The 15,735-nt window shown below is 58.1% G+C and overlaps 1 protein-coding gene across 1 annotated transcript; it reads left to right on the top strand.

The window, feature by feature from the left end:
• Nucleotides 1-353: 353 nt before the first annotated feature.
• PRSS36 (serine protease 36) lies at nucleotides 354-15,668 on the top strand. The gene is made up of 21 exons (XM_004268719.2): nucleotides 354-390; nucleotides 691-726; nucleotides 914-949; nucleotides 1,177-1,339; nucleotides 1,781-2,061; nucleotides 2,352-2,518; nucleotides 4,173-4,422; nucleotides 4,533-4,662; nucleotides 5,009-5,265; nucleotides 5,352-5,515; nucleotides 5,917-6,154; nucleotides 6,267-6,408; nucleotides 6,683-6,948; nucleotides 7,026-7,147; nucleotides 7,412-7,685; nucleotides 11,510-11,680; nucleotides 11,955-11,972; nucleotides 13,623-13,785; nucleotides 14,066-14,337; nucleotides 14,428-14,594; nucleotides 14,726-15,668. Exons 1-21 carry the CDS (start codon nucleotides 354-356, stop codon nucleotides 15,047-15,049), a joined length of 3,678 nt encoding a protein of 1,225 aa, XP_004268767.2. The 3' UTR covers nucleotides 15,050-15,668.
• Nucleotides 15,669-15,735: the final 67 nt, after the last annotated feature.

Here is a 15,735-nt window from a genome sequence, read left to right as displayed (position 1 = left end):
CTGCCTCACCAAGGACCCAGAACTTTGGCCTCCCAGCCCCTGGCTGTCCTCTCCTTCCACCTTTGCGGGTTCTCCCACCCAGTAAGTGTCCTGGAGCGAGGACACCTGCCCCCAACACCCACACCGGGCCCCTAGAGACCTGAGACGCGCACAGGGCTCTGGGTGGGGACTTAGGCTCCCTACTTCCTCCTTCTAGCCCCAGATCCACTCAGATTCCCAGAGATGGGCTCCAGCCAGGGAGGGTGGGGCTGTCCCTGGGACCATCAGGAGTCACGGGCTGCCTAGGCAGACAGAGCTGTGGCAGGGAGCAGATCTTCACCCATCTCTGTGCCTCCAGCTGACTCAAATGTACCATGTCCCAGCACCTGCTTCTCCCACTTGCCATCCTTGGTAACCTCAGGGGACAGGGCATGGTTGTAAGGGGCCTGGCTTCTAACATCTGGGGAGCTGGAAAGCAGGACTCCAGGGGTCTGCCTCGGGAGTGGGGTGTCAGAGGAGGCAGGGGAGGAGGACATCAGCGAAGGTGGGAGTGAGGTGTCGGGAGGGGAAGGAATAGCATATGAGAGGAGGAGGAAAGGAGGCCTGGGTGCCATGGGGGGATGGAGTACCTGTAAAGTTTGCGGGGAGGGGGTCAGGGAGGGCGTGTTGTGAGAATAGGTCTCCAGCCTCTTCCTGCCTCCATCTTTCCAGCCATAAGCCCCATCCCAGGAGCCTTCCAGGACTCAGGTAAGACAGCTGGACTAGGTGAATATCACCCACAGAGGCAGAAAAGATGGGAGAGGTAGCATGGGTGCTGGCAGGGCGGCTGAGAGGGCAGGGAATTGGGGAAGAGGAAAGTAGGAAGATGGCAGCTGGGCGCTGTCAAGGGCTGGATGTCACCAATATCTTCCTCTTTTTACCCTGTGACTCCCAGCTCTCAGTCCTACCCAAGAAGAACCTGAAGATCTGGGTAAGGAAGGGTGGGGGGCTGGTCCTCAGATCTTAAAGGAGGTTAAAGCTGGCTAAGCAATGAGGGAGGTGGAAATGATCAGAAACTTAGAAGTGCCCAGGTTCTCTTTGTTCCCTGTTCGGGGGCAAACTGAAGTGGATTGGGGGGTGGGGCTTTGCCCTGAGTTACCTGGGCCTCTGGCTTGGGGGACAGGGGCAGGTGATGACCTCCACGGTATCCCATTGCAGACTGCGGTCGCCCTGAGCCCTCTGCCCGAATCATGGGGGGCTCAGACTCGCAGCCGGGCACCTGGCCGTGGCAGGTGAGCCTGCATCAGGGCGGGGGCCACATCTGCGGGGGCTCCCTCATCGCCCCCTCCTGGGTCCTCTCGGCCGCTCACTGTTTCGTGACGTGAGTATTCGCCCACGTCCGGCCCCTTTCTCTCAAAAGCCAAGCCCGCCCCGCAGCTGGGTCCCGCGGACTCAAGGCTAAATTGAAGCCCAGCTACCCCCGCCTCCCCGCCCTCCTGAAGCTAAGTGCTCTGCGGGGTATCCAGGTTCGGAGTGTGGTGAGGCCGCCAGCAGACTCCGCCCACCACTCCACCAAATATCCGGGTCTGAATTCCACCTTTCCAAAGCCCCCCATCAAGCACCTCCAAATCGCAACCGCTCCTCCCCCTTTCAGGAGTCTGTCTCAACCTCGATCGCCCCAGCCCCGAATCTGGATCGGATTCCGCCCCTCCTGGCTTCCCGCTGACCCCCCCTTCTCCCTGGTTCCAAGCCCCCAGCCCCACGAGGCCTGCCCCCTCCATGCGGTCCACCTAACCCCACCCCGGCCTTGGCCTTGGCTTAGGAATGGGACCTTGGAGCCCGCGGCCGAGTGGTCGGTAGTGCTGGGCGTGCACTCCTATGACGGACCCCTGGACGGCGCGCACGTCCGCTCGGTGGCCGCCATCCTGGTACCGGACAACTACAGCGGCGTGGAAAGTGGTGCCGACGTGGCCCTGCTGCGCCTGGCCTCTCCCGCCAGGCTGGGCCCCACCGTGCGGCCCGTCTGCCTGCCCCGCGCCTCGCACCGCTTCGCTCACGGCACCGCCTGCTGGGCCACGGGCTGGGGGGACGTCCAGGAGGCCGGTGAGTGGGGCGGGGGCGGGGGGGGCGTCTCAGGAGGTGGGTTATTGGCGAGGTGGATGCTACCAGGTGGGGCCGCAGGGCAGCCCGCACTGGACGCTTGATGGGGCCGTTCCTGAGATGAGGCTGTAGGAAGAAGAACGGAGAGGAGTGGGAGGGGACATTGGTTTGGGATGTGGTGGGCGCAGAGACAAAGATGTCCAGGAGGCAGCTGGAGGGGACCAAGCTGAGCCCTGGGGAACAGGGGGCTGCATTCCTGACTCACAGCATTTCTTCTCTGGTTCTGCCCACAGACCCCCTGCCTCTCCCCTGGGTGCTACAAGAAGTGGAGCTAAGGGTGCTGGGAGAAGCTGCCTGTCAGTGTCTCTACAGCCGGCCTGGTCCCTTCAATCTCACTTTCCAGCTATTGCCAGGGATGCTGTGTGCTGGCTACCCAGAGGGCCGCAAGGACACCTGCCAGGTGAGGGGAGGCCCCTGCACCTGCCTGAAGGGCCAGGCAGAGCCCTCACCAATAGGAAGCAGTATGATTAATAGACAAATCCCATCTCGCTCATATTTCTGAACCTCATCTGCAAAAAGAGGGCAAGATGGCCAGTGGATGGGATTGATGTGAAGATTACAAATGGACAGAACTTGGGGCTCAACAAATGGGCACTCTTATCGATGGCAGTGTAGCGCAGTGGTCACATGCCAGACTCTGGAGTGTTATTCTGGTTAGAAGCTCAGTGCCACCACTTATTAGCTGTATAGCCTTGGCCAAGTTATTTGACCTCTCTCTGTGCAGATTTTCTCATCTGGAAGATGGGGATGATAGTGTTACTTGTCTGGAGGTTATGATGATTAAATAAATCATCATATGATTTATTAATCATTATGAGAACTAAAAAAATTTGTACATGTAAAAAACATTTAGAACAGTGCCTGGTCCTTAGTAAGAGCTAAATAAGTATTAGCTATTATTATTACTATTATTATTATCATTATATTATTATCCCATATCCTAGCCTATAGCACAGCACCTATTACTTAGTAGATACTCAACAAATAGTTATTTTTTAAAATGAATTAATCCTTCACAGAAGGGAATTTTCCAGATAACCTGCTGAAGGCCAAAACATGATATATTTTAACCATTTTCCCCAGAAATGTTCCTCCAATGGCACAGAGCTTTAAGGGCACTCAAGCATGCATGGTGGTGATGGGGATTCAGGCTAGATGGTTTTCAGGGTCCTTCCCAGTTATGAAGTTCCAGGACCTAGGGACATAATCCCTGCCTTCTTGAACAGGACTGCCAACAATTCAACTTCCTCTAGACCAGTGCTGTCGAATAAAACTTCCTATGATGATGGAAATCTTTTCTATCTGCACTGTCTGATAGTCACTAGCCACACTGGCTATTGCACATTTGAAAGGTGGCTAGTGTGATCAAGGAATTGAATTTTAATTTTATTTAATTTTAATTAATTCAAATAGCCACATGGGGCTAGTGTCTACCATATTGGACAGCACAATTCTAGATGATTCTGCACCTTCTTTGTAACCCTCCTGGGGTCACAGAGGTGCCTAACCTGGAATATAGTGATATCTTAGGGACAATGCCCCGGCATTAAATGGCCCCAGAACCCTTGTTTTACTGTCTGTTCCTTGTAGTTCTTCCTCCTTACTTGCCTTCAAACTGTCCCTTCTTGCTGCTTTTCTAATAGCCTATTTCCAACAGCCTTTTCCTCCTGAATGCTGGCATCTCTGATTTACTTTAACAATTTAACAAGGAATTCTAACAACTTAGAAATCAAAGACAGCATTTGTTTGAACTATTTATTGAACAAGAATCATTGGCTCTGAGTGAGACCTGCAGGCCTCTCTGGCATGGCCTTTAATGCGTTAGCTTGGTGCTCCTGGCTTTGACTGCTCATCAGCCTTTCTACTTTACAAGGCTTTCTTCTGTTTAGAGTTGTAGGGGTTACAGAGGACGAGGCACAGCCAACAAATATTTCTAGGAGAAGGTGGCTGTATGTAGGGCCAACCAGAAGAGGTGTAGAACCTTTGCGAGGTGGTCCGGTATAAGCGGGTGGGTCTCTGGGCTGATCCCGTGACACTAAGTCATCTATCATCAGGGAGACTCTGGGGGGCCCCTGGTCTGCAAGGAAGGTGGCCGATGGTTCCAGGCGGGAATCACCAGCTTTGGCTTTGGCTGTGGACGGAGGAACCGCCCCGGAGTCTTCACTGCTGTGGCTCCCTATGAGGCATGGATAAGGGAACAGGTGTTGGGCTCAGAGCCTGGCCCTGCCTTTCCCACCCAGTCCCCGGAGCTCCAGTCAGGTCTCCCCGAGCCCACGGATGAGAACTGTACCATCGCCCTGCCAGGTGAGGGGGTGCAGGACACCTGGATGTCAGCTGGATCTGGGAGATTTGAGTTCAGGTGGAAATTGCCTGGGGTTCAGGAAGCCCCCTCACTCAGGCCTCTCACCCCTCAGAGTGCGGGAAGGCCCCAAGGCCAGGGGCCTGGCCCTGGGAAGCCCAGGTGATGGTCCCAGGATCCAGACCCTGCTATGGGGCACTGGTGTCTGAAAGCTGGGTCTTGGCACCTGCCAGCTGCTTTCCAGGGTGAGTGAAAACCCAGTCTCAGGCAGATTCTTGCCCCTTCCCCCATCAGTCTGAGACACTATCTAACTGGCCCAGCCCTTCCCCTGGGTAGGATAGGGGTAGGGGAGTGGGGTGCCATTGGGAGGTGTATGATCCAGCTCAAAAATCCGGGTCCTAGTCTCTCTGGGGCGAATAGAGGGGTAATACGAATTCGACCCAGGATTGGGGTGGGGGGGTGTCTGAGTGCACAGGTCTCAGGTCCGGGATGCAGAATCCTGCCTGGAGATACAGAGTCTAAGCCACGGGTGGAGGTTTAGACGTGAGCATGTGGGATCCAGCCCACGTCCCCAGTCTCCCCATCCCGCAGCCGCATCAGCTCAGACCTCCCACCCCGCGACCTGGACCACTGGCGCGTGATGCTGCCCTCGCGCCCGCGCGCGGAGCGGGTGGCACGCCTCGTGCCGCACGAGAACGCCTCGTGGGACGACGCCTCGAACCTGGCGCTGCTGCAGCTGCGCGCGCCCGTGAACCTGAGCGTGGCCCCGCGGCCAGTGTGCCTACCCCACCCAGAACACTATTTCCTGCCCGGGAGCCGCTGCCGCCTGGCTCGCTGGGGCCACACGGGTGAGCAGGGACCCGGCTCGGGCCGGGCGGGACGGAGCCGGGGCCGGACACCACCGCAGCGCAGGCCTCCTCCCTTTCTCTTCCAGAACCAGTGCCCGGAGCCGGTTCGCTGCTTGAGGCGGAGCTGTTGGGCGCCTGGTGGTGTCATTGCCTGTACGGCCGCCAGGGGGAGTCAGTGCCGCCACCGGGAGAGCCGCCTCTAGCTCTCTGCCCCGCCTACCAGGAGGAGGAGGTGGCGGGCCGCTGCTGGGTGAGCGGCGGCGGGGAGGGGCCCATGGGTCTAAGTAGGAGGGAGGGGCAGACTGGGGGCGGGGCCTGAGAGAGACAGGAACTGGGCTCCGTGATCTGGGGACGGAGGCGGGGTTAAGGCGGGGCCAGAACGCGCTGGGGGCGAAGCTTGGCCCAGAAGGACTTTGGGGAGGGGCCCCGAGACCCGCCGGGCCTTTTCGCTACCTCTAGGTTTAAAGAGAATCCTAAAGTGAGGGCCGACTTATTACACAGATCTGTGTTGGAGCCTGGCTTGGAGGAGGTGGGATTTGTTTATCCGAGTACGCGAGAGTGTGGAGTCTAGGAAAGCCCCAGGACTTTGGCATCCTCTCATCAACTGGCACACACCTAGAGGCTGGTAACACACACACTCTCTCGCTGCAGAACTACTCTCATTGGAGCCTTCTATGCCGGGAAGAGGGGACCTGGTTCCTGGCTGGAATCAGAGACTTACCCAGTGACTGCCTGCGTCCCAGAGCCTTCTATCCGCTGCAGACCCACGGCCCATGGATCAGCCATGTGACTCGGGGAGCCTACCTGGAGGACCAGTTGTCCTGGGACTGGGGCCCTGAGGGGGAGGAGACTGAGACACAAACTTGTCCCCCTCACACAGAGCATGGCGGTGAGGAGGTGCCTTTGGGGCTTAGGGGCTCCTGGGAGTGCTTAGATCCATGGTAGGGGCTTTGGGGGTCAGCTGTTGGGCCCCCACTGAGGGAGCCGCCTCCTCTCTCTAGCCTGTGGACTGCGGCCAGAGCCGGCTCTGACGGGGGGCCTGTGGCCCTGGCTGGCAGAGGTGCATGTAGCTGGAGAGCGAGTCTGCACTGGGATCCTCGTGGCCCCAGGCTGGGTCCTGGCAGCCACTCACTGTATTCTCAGGTGGGTCTCACCCATCTCCCTGGCAAGAGGGAAAAATTGGAAGATGGGCCAAAGGACTCTTTCAATAGAGGTTTGTTCTCCCTTTAGGGCTTTTATAGCACAGGGTAATTGCTGCGACGTGTTTTGAGACAAAGAGAGATTTGGAAGGAGGAATAATGAATGAAGGAGTTAGTGGAATGACCCTGGAGATTCATTCCACCCTTTCCCCTGGACTGGGAAGGACTTTATCAGCAATGAGGGGAACAGGAAATGACACTGGACCTTGTTCCAACAGGCTGGGCTCTACAACAGTGCCTTATATTGAAGTGTACCTGGGCCGGGCTGGGGCCAGCCCCCTCCCACAGAGTCACCAGGTATCCCGGCTGGTCATCAGCATCCGCCTGCCCCGGCACCTGGGACTTCGGCCCCCCCTGGCCCTCCTGGAGCTGAGCTCCCGGGTGGAGCCCTCCCCATCAGCCTTGCCCATCTGCCTTCACCCAGGGGGTACTCCCCTGGGGGCCAGCTGCTGGGTGCTGGGCTGGAAGGACCCCCAGGACCGAGGTGAGAGCCCTGGGTCCTGGGGGTGAGAAGTGGCTGGATACCAGAATCCCTGGGACAACCTTCCTTCCTCTCTCTAGTCCCTGTGGCTGCTGCTGTCTCCATCTTGACACCACGACTCTGTCACTGCCTCTATCAGGGCATTCTGCCCCCTGGAACTCTCTGTGTCCTGTATGCAGAGGGGCAGGAGGACAGGTGTGAGGTACGGAGCCTGGGTATCCTGGTCCAGGCAGGGGAGAGGCAGTGCTGGGCAGCTGGACACCAGGGAGAGGGCAGGGTTGGAATTCTTGGGTGCTGGGTCTCAGATAGGAAGAAGCAGTGCTTCCTGGCTGAACCTTGAGAGAGACCAGGGGCCAAGATGCCTGAGGATGGAGGCAAGCTGTGCTTTGTGGCTGGGCCCTAGAAGGTGCAGGGGACCAGGAGGAAAGGGTAAGAGACCCTTTTGGTCTTGGCTCTGATGCTGCAGGTGACCTCAGCACCTCCGCTCCTGTGCCAGACTGAGGAAGGCTCTTGGGTCCTCGTGGGCATGGCTATTCGAGGCAGCAGGGACCTATTTGCCGCCATCGGACCCGAAGAGACCTGGATCTCCCAGACAGTGGGGGAGGCGCATTTCCTGCCCCCCAGTGGCTTCCCCCACTGGCTCCCAGAAGGCGGTGACCTCTGTCCCCCTGACATGGCCAGGGCCTCAGGTTCCCCTCGAGCTGCTCTCTTCCTGCTGCTACTGACCCTCCTGATCCAGGGCTGAGGGGGCCTGGGTCCCTGGGCCACCTCCCCTTCACCTCCCCCACCCCCTCCAGCCCTCTACTTCCTACCTGGTGGGGCTGGAATGTGGCCCAACCGGCTCTGTTCCCTTACCCAGAACCTCCTGAGTGCCCCACCCACCTAGACTGCAGCGGCTTCAGACAATTGGGCCTCAGTGCCCAGCTATTTTGGGCCCTGGCATGCTTGAGGGCAGGGGGAGCCAGTGGACCACAAAGGTGTAAACAGAGACATGCGTGGCTTTGTGGCATTGCTGGGGGCAGGCTGAGGGACGGGGCGGGGGGTGGGGGGAAGCCCCAGGGAGCGGGCCTCTCCCTCCTGGGCCTCTGTGAGTCAGGCCTTGGGCTCCCAGAAAATGTATCCCTGATAATGTGGCATCTGTCCCTCATTCCTGCCCCAGGGCGGGGGAGGTCGAGTGGCCAGCTGGGTGTGTGTTACCTCCCTAGTGGAATCAGCATCCCCAGTACACACCTGCTGGACACCTCAGCCCTAGCTCTCTTGGACCCTGCTGCCCCTCCCCCCAGAGCAAGAAGGACTGAGGGTGAGGGTCAGAGGAAGGGTCCAGGAGTCTGGGAATCCAGGGTCTGTCTGCCATATCCTGTACCTGCACGGAGCCTCCCCCGTACACATACCCTGATGAATGGTGCCCCAGAGTGTTCACCTCCAGTGTCCCCAGTACACACACATGACACTTGTACCGTTCAAGGGTCCACGACATCCTGCCCAGTGCCCCCAGGGTTTGGGCCCCATCAAGAGTCCCCTGTATGTACATCTCACTACCTCCGCCCACCCCCACTTACCAGTGCACCTCCCTGCATTCATTCAACCACGTTCCCTGCTAATTGCTAAGTCCCGGCACAGCTCGGGCCTTGACAAGCCCATGAAGTGCTCCCAACGTGGGGGGGAACACATGGACTGGGGATCAGGAACAAGTCATAGAGGAGGTTCTAGCAAAGAATAAGGGCAAAAGGGAGACCCATCCGGGGCAGGAGGGGTGCTTGGGGTGGAAACCAGCCACTGAGGGTGGCAGAGGGGTCACCTCTGGGGCTGGGGTCACCATCCCTGAGTTGAGTAGGCAGAAGGTTGGGGAGGGGAGACCTTACAGGGAAGCTGGAAGTTCTTGGGAGATTGAGAAGATGGGCAGAGGTTCTTAAAGGCCCTGGCTAATCGTTTTGTGTTTTTTTTTCTTTGGCCGCACTGCATGGCATGCAGGATCTTAGTTCCCTGACCAGGGATCGAACCCCTGCCCCCTGCAGTGGAACACACAGTCCTAGCCACTGGACAGCCAGGGAGAGAATATTCTGCATCTATATCTCCACAGGGACATACACCCCTACCTGCTCTCCATAAGGCAGGAGATAGATAGTCCCCAGGCTGAGTAGCTGGAGTTTGTCCCCTCTGGGCAGATACTCCAAGATGAAGAGGAGGAGGAGCTAAGCCCCCACCCAGATAAGAGACCATGTATTTCTCATTCTCGAGGTCAAGGAGACCTTCCCGACTCTACGTGCGCAGAAAGGCTCCTCAGAGGTCAAAAAGGAGGGGGTGCCACCCCACAGTAAGTGATGCCAACCTATCCATAGATCTCTTTGCTAGAATCCTTCTTGGCTAAGAGTTGCTCATGCACACGTGGGAGGACCCTGAGGTAAACCAAGTACGGACTCAGAGGCAGAGAAAGCAAGATGATTGGCCAAAGGAAACCTCAAAGAAATGCCCCATATAAGTGATTCAAACTACCCACGAGCGCGCGACTTTCTCTCTGAGTCCACCTGTGTGTCTATCCACACGTACCCTTTTTCCTCCTAATAAACACTTTACTTGTTTCACTACTTTCCGTCTCTTTGTGGAAATTCATTTCTACACAGCTGACGGGACAGGGCCTTGTCACTGGCCACTCGTCCTCTGGTGGTCTAGTGGCTAGGATTCAGCGCTCTCACTGCCACGGCCTGACTTCCGTCTCTGGCCAGAGAACGGAAATCCTGCTTCAAGCCACTGCAGGCCGAGGCCACCCAAGATCACCCATGCCCAGTCAGTCACTCGTATGTCATCCCCCACAAACATTTAATATACCCTGTCTTCTACCCAAACCCACCCACAGTGTCCAGGGTCTTCCCCCTCCACCCCAGCTTAGACCCCTTCCCAAGTCAGTCTTTTTTTTTTTTTAATAAATTTATTTACTTACTAATTTATTTATGGCTGCGTTGGGTCTTCGTTGCTGCGCGCGGGTTTTCTCTAATAGCATTGAGCGGGGACTACTCTTCGTTGCGGTGCGCGGGCTACTCATTGCGGTGCTTCTCTTGTTGTAGAGCACGGGCTCTAGGCACGGGCTTCAGTAGTTGTGGTTCGCGGGCTCTAGAGCACAGGCTCAGTAGTTGTGGCTCACGGGCTGTAGAGTGCGGGCTCAGTAGTTGTGGCGCACGGGCTTAGTTGCTCCCCGGCACATGGGATCTTCCCGGACCAGGGCTCGAGCCCGTGTCTCCTGCATTGGCAGGTGGATTCTTAACCACTGCACCACCAGGGAAGTCCCCCGAGTCGGTTTTGTCCCCTTTCCCATTACAGGAATTCCCTGAAGTCCTGGCTCAGAGGTCCAGACACCTAGTCTTATGGAAGGTAGGTGGACAAGTGGGGCTCTGTATTTCTAAAGCTTGAAGCCAACACACTTTCCCAATTGCCCAGATTCATACACTCACAGAGGAGGCTCCTGACCCCCAACCCAGGCACATGGGCCTCCTTTCCCTGAACCTAGGTCACCTGCGCCCTCCTTCTGAGGACGATTCACCTGGACCACCCTTCCCCATCTTTGCCTTGTTAACAGCTTTTCATAATCCCTTTAGGTCTCAGTTCTAAAGGCACCTCCTTGAGGAGCCCTTCTTGATTCCAGCCTAGGTCACGCTCCTGTAAGTGGCTCCCAGAGCCCGCATTCTTCTTTCTCCATCACAGTTCGTAGCTTGAAATTATTCCGTAATTGTTTGTGTCATTTTATGATTCAAGTCTGTCACCCCAACTTCACCATGAGCTCAGGGAAGGCAGGGACAGTGTCCACTGTGTCTCCTGTGCCTGGAACATATTAGGCGCTCAGTAAGTATTTGTGGAATGATTAGCACCACCAGACACGCTCACCACACCTCACCACGCGAAGATGAGGCTGCAGGCTCCACAGAAGGACCTGAAAAGGCCCCAGCCCGGGGGCAGACCTGGCTGTCCGGGGCTCAGATGCCAGGCCTCAGGCGGAACGGAGGGAGAATCAGCTGGTAACACAGGCCGGTCCGGGCCCTGGGGGCATAACTGGTCATGGAGACCTGAAAGACCTGGGACCGAGAGCCGCTGGGTCAGGAATCCAGCCATCCGGGTTTCCAGCCCAACCCCCCCACCCCCCTCGCCCCCCCCCAACACACACAGCCTAGGGGTCTGAGAGGACTCAGGACTCAACCCAACCCCCCCACCCCCCTCACACACACACACACACACACACACACACACACACACACACACACACACACACACACACACACACACACACACACACACACACACACACACACACACACACGGGGTCTGAGAGGACTCAGGACTTTGGCAACAAGAGAGGCTGGCTGAGCTGATCAGGGAGGGCGGGACCAGGGGAGGGGCCGGAAGGTAGGTGCCCTTTCCCAGGAGCTGCCACTTCGGAAGGAAGATCTACTGTGTACCCAGGCCAGGCTGGAGACGCGTCCTCACTGCCGGCTGCAGAGACCCTGGTGTTTACTCTGTGCCCGCTGCCTGCCTTCGAAGCCGCCTTGGACACCTGCTCCCGCTTCCCTCTGGTTCTGACGCCTGGATCTTGCCTTTGAACCCCAGCCTGAGGTCCCTTCCTTTGGGTGCCTGGTGTCTTCCCAGGGCCCCTGGTCCTGGGTCATGGCCCAGAGGGCAGGGCTGGGGCCTAGGTGGTTGGAGGCTCTGGCCACTCTGCTTTTGCTTGGATTATTCCGGAATGAGATGGGTGAGCGTGTGGGGGTGGGGAGTGTGGAGCACGGGGGGGAGGGGGGGAGGGGGCGGCCGGTAGTGCACCGGGGCCGAGGGTATAACCCTTTTCTGGGGCACATCCCTTATTCTGGGCTCAAGAACCCCCAGCTTCAGCCTCCCTGGCTCTTGGCCTCTCCCCTCAGCTTTGGCTTCCTGCGGGGGGGCAGCCCTCTGGAGAAGCAGGAGGTAAGGGGGCGTCTGGGCACTTGAGACTTCCCCGCTTACCCCTCCCTCTTTCTCTTTCCCTCCAGGAGCCGTTGGGGCTGAAGGTGAGGCTTGCCGGGGAAGTGGGGGGAGGGGGAGGTGCCACGGGTTCAGATTTCCCTGGGGCGTTTGAGTGCCTGACCCTCTCTGCAAGGCCGTCCCTTTCACTCCTGTTGTCTTATTTGGGTCCCCCAATAGCTCTGGGAGGCGAGGATTACAGCCCTCGTTCTTTGGATTAAGAAACTGAGGGGCAGAGAAATAACTTGCCCGACGGCACACAGCCAGTAAGTGGCAGAGCTGGGATTTAAACCCAGGTCTGACTCCAAACGTGGGTTGTTTTGAGGGAAACAAACGAAGGATCCGTCTCCTTGGCAATCCCGGCTTCACCATGTACTGGCTGTGTCTCGAATGCCAGTTCCCTCACCTCTGAAATGAAGTTGAGGGAGTTCCCTTGGGGTCCACTGGTTGGGACTCCGCACTTTCACTGCCGAGGGCCCCCGGGTTGGGGAACTAGGATCCCACAGGCCGTGCGGTGCGGCAAAAATAAAATAAAATGAAGTTGATTCTGGGAATTCCCTGGTGGTCCAGTGGTTCAGACTCTGTGTTTACAATGCAGGGAGCACGGGTTCAATCCCTGGTCACGGAACTAAGGTCCCGCATGCCATACAGTGTGGCCAAAAACAAAAAATTTTTTTAAAAAATGAAGTTGATTCTGTCTGTCTCCTGGGGCTGCAATGAAGAGTCTGGAAGATTAAGGAAGTGAAAGCCCCTTTGGGGCCTGGCATTGCTTGGACTGCTGGTCTCTATTGTCCTTTTTACAAGGAGAGGGGGAGGAGCCTCACTGGGTGGTTTTCCCTGCTTCTGAGCGGGTGACTTTGTGAAGGGCACTTGGGTCCTGCTCCAAACAGCGGCCTCTGCGGGGGTGGGGCTGTCCTGGAAACTAGACATTCACACCCTGGGAGCCCGGCTGTTCCGTTCGTTTGTTCAACACACATCCACGACTCCATCCGTGTGCCCAGCCCTGTGCTGGGTGCTGGGGACATAGGGATCTGCCCTCGTCCCTGCCCCTAGGGAACGCCCAGGTTGGCTGGTTGAAGCAGACACGTCATAATGCGGAACAGCCACGTCTGGGAAGCACGGACCTCGGGAGCTCCGAAGCGTCGCCTCACTCAGCCAGCAGGGTCAGGGCAGGCTACAGAGGGACTGAGAATTTGAACCATCTCCATAGGCAAATAGCAGTTTGCTGAGCGAAGTAGGGATGAGGAAAGGTATTCTAGGCAGAGTGACCTGAAAAAGCCAAGGTCTGGAGGTGAACAAGTGTGTGGCCCGCTGTGACAGGGTGTCCAGAGGGATGGCTGTGCCACGGAAGGTCTGGAGTCTCTCGTAAAGGCGGTGCGGGCCAGGGAAGGATTTAAGCGGGGGTATGACCTGGCCAGATTTGTAAGGAGTGGAGCAGATGGAAGGCAGGAAGGCCGGTGAGGACAGAAGCTGGATGAGACCTTAATTAGGCACTGGGTCGAGGGTAGTGGGGGCGGGCAGATCTGACCGTGACTGGTGAGCCATGGGATGGGGACACAGGGTGGCTGATTTCTGTGAACTCACTCCCCAAGCTCCAAACCAGACCTCCTGGGCTATGTCGGGAGTGGCAGGGTCGAGGATGTGGTTTGGGGGACCCTGAGGACCTGACCCCCTCCCTTCCTTTCCTCCCTGGGCAGCCTCCTGCGGCGTGGTCCACCAAGCACGTATCACAGGTGGTAGCGATTCAGCCCACGGCCAGTGGCCCTGGCAGGTCAGCATCAGCTACAACGGCGCCCACGCGTGTGGCGGCTCTCTCCTGTCTGAGCAGTGGGTGCTGTCGGCTGCTCACTGCTTCCCAAGGTACCAGCTGGGTAGGGGGCAGGGGGGGGAAGTCAAAAGTGGGCTGGAGGTCAAAGTTCAAGGATCAGTGTGGGTCAGAGGTTGGAGGTTCTTGGGTTGTATCTAGGGATATCAATAAAGTCTGTAAGGATCCGTCAGGAGTGAAGGCCAGAGGTCACAGGTCACAGGATAAAACTAGGATGCAGGGTGGACTCTGAAAGGTCAGGAACTGAGGCTGGACGCCACAAGGCAACAGGGATCCCGGTCTCTCGGGTCCCAGCCTTCGCCCCTCTCCCTGCAGGGAGCACCGCACAGAGGACTACGAGGTAAAGCTGGGGGCCCACAAGCTGAACTACTACAGCTCTGACACCGAGGTCCGCACGGTGGCGCAGGTTATTTCCCACCCCAGCTACCTCCAGGAGGGCTCCATGGGTGACATTGCGCTCCTCCAGCTCAAACGCTCTGTCACCTTCTCTCGCTACATCCGGCCCATCTGCCTCCCCGCAGCCAACGCCTCCTTCCCCAATGGTCTCCAGTGCACTGTCACGGGATGGGGCCACGTGGCCCCCTCAGGTGAGGGTGAGGTGGGCGCTGATGCCTAGGGGCACGGAGGGAGCCGACGCAGGGTAGGAGGCCCTGGGTAAGCATCTTTTGCCCCCACAGTGAGCCTCCCGGCCCCCAAGACGCTGCAGCAACTTGAGGTGCCACTGATCAGTCGCGAGACCTGTAACTGCCTGTACAATATCAACGCCAACCCCGAGGAGCCCCACTTTATCCAGCAGGACATGGTGTGTGCTGGCTATGTGAAAGGGGGCAAGGACGCCTGCCAGGTACACGCGGGGGGTCCGGGGAGAAGATGAGACAGGCGTGTCTTGGGAGATGAGGGCTCAGTGGGGCTGGCATGGATGGTTGGAGGCCTGGGGGCTGGTCCTGACAGCTGCTGTATGGATTTTCTCCTCAGGGTGACTCTGGGGGCCCACTCTCCTGCCCAGTGGGGGGCCGCTGGTACCTGGCAGGCATCGTAAGTTGGGGTGATGCCTGTGGGGCCCCCAACAGGCCTGGTGTGTATACTCTGACCTCCAGCTATGCCTCCTGGATTCACCACAAAGTGGCAGAGCTCCAGCCTCAGGTGGTGCCCCAAATCCAGGAGTCCCAGCCTGATGGCAACCTCTGCAGCAACTACAGGGCCTTCAACCCTGCCCCAGCCCCAGGCTTGGTGGGACCCCTCCTTCTGCTGCCACTAGGCCTGACCCTGGGCCTCCTCCGCCCACAGCACGACCACTGAGCTACTCACCCTGGGAGCTGACTTGCTTCCGGGACCTCCACATCACACCCGAGGGCACACGCCTGCTCCCAGGATGCCTGACTTTGAGCCACTCCTTCCTCCCAGGACCCTGTGGGAGTTCAAAGCACCATCCTGACCTTTGAGCCCACTCTTCTGGGTTGCTCTTTGGGACTGTAACCTCCATCACAGGAGTTTACTGCCTAGGAGTCTACTGGCTAGAAACTCTGGTCACCTCCATCTGCTGTCCACAAGCCTATCGGTTGGGCTCCTGTGGAGCCCCCAAGGACCCTCGGCTATGAAAGTGGGCCCCGGCTCCCCACCTGTTTCTAGAAGACGCCCAGATGCCTGCTGCTGAAAGGCTGGCTGTAGCACCTCACCTGCTCTGCCTGATGAGCCCCATCATTTCACCCTCTCACTGTTTTCTGGGCTGGGGCTGCCTCTGGGCAGCATGCTTTCAAGGACAGAAAAGGCCCCACTCTTGCCTCACTGGCTGCCATGCCCCCCTGAGCCCCGACTCCTGGACTCCGGAGGACTGAGCCCCCACCGGAACTGGGCCCCGACTTGCACCTGGTGTGCGGGGTTAGACGGAGCGAGATGGAGTAAAACGTTCTGAGCACAACTGGCCGTGTGTGTGTGACGTGAAATGACGCCCATCCGCTCTGGGCCTCTCCCTCCCACCTCCAAAG

This window comes from Orcinus orca, chromosome 16 (genome assembly GCF_937001465.1).
Source record: "Orcinus orca chromosome 16, mOrcOrc1.1, whole genome shotgun sequence".
Lineage (NCBI taxonomy): Eukaryota > Metazoa > Chordata > Mammalia > Artiodactyla > Delphinidae > Orcinus > Orcinus orca.
Note: the sequence above shows the minus strand (reverse complement) of the source record. Positions and strands in the feature narration are given on the sequence as shown.

Coding starts and splice junctions, on each gene's coding strand:
- PRSS36 (XM_004268719.2), top strand. CDS start 354: ATGTCCCAGCACCTGCTTCTCCCACTTGCCATCCTTG. Junction 7,148..7,411: donor GGCAGGAGGACAGGTGTGAG/GTACGGAGCCTG, acceptor CTGATGCTGCAG/GTGACCTCAGCACCTCCGCT. Junction 7,686..11,509: donor ACTGACCCTCCTGATCCAGG/GCTGAGGGGGCC, acceptor CCCTCTGGTTCT/GACGCCTGGATCTTGCCTTT.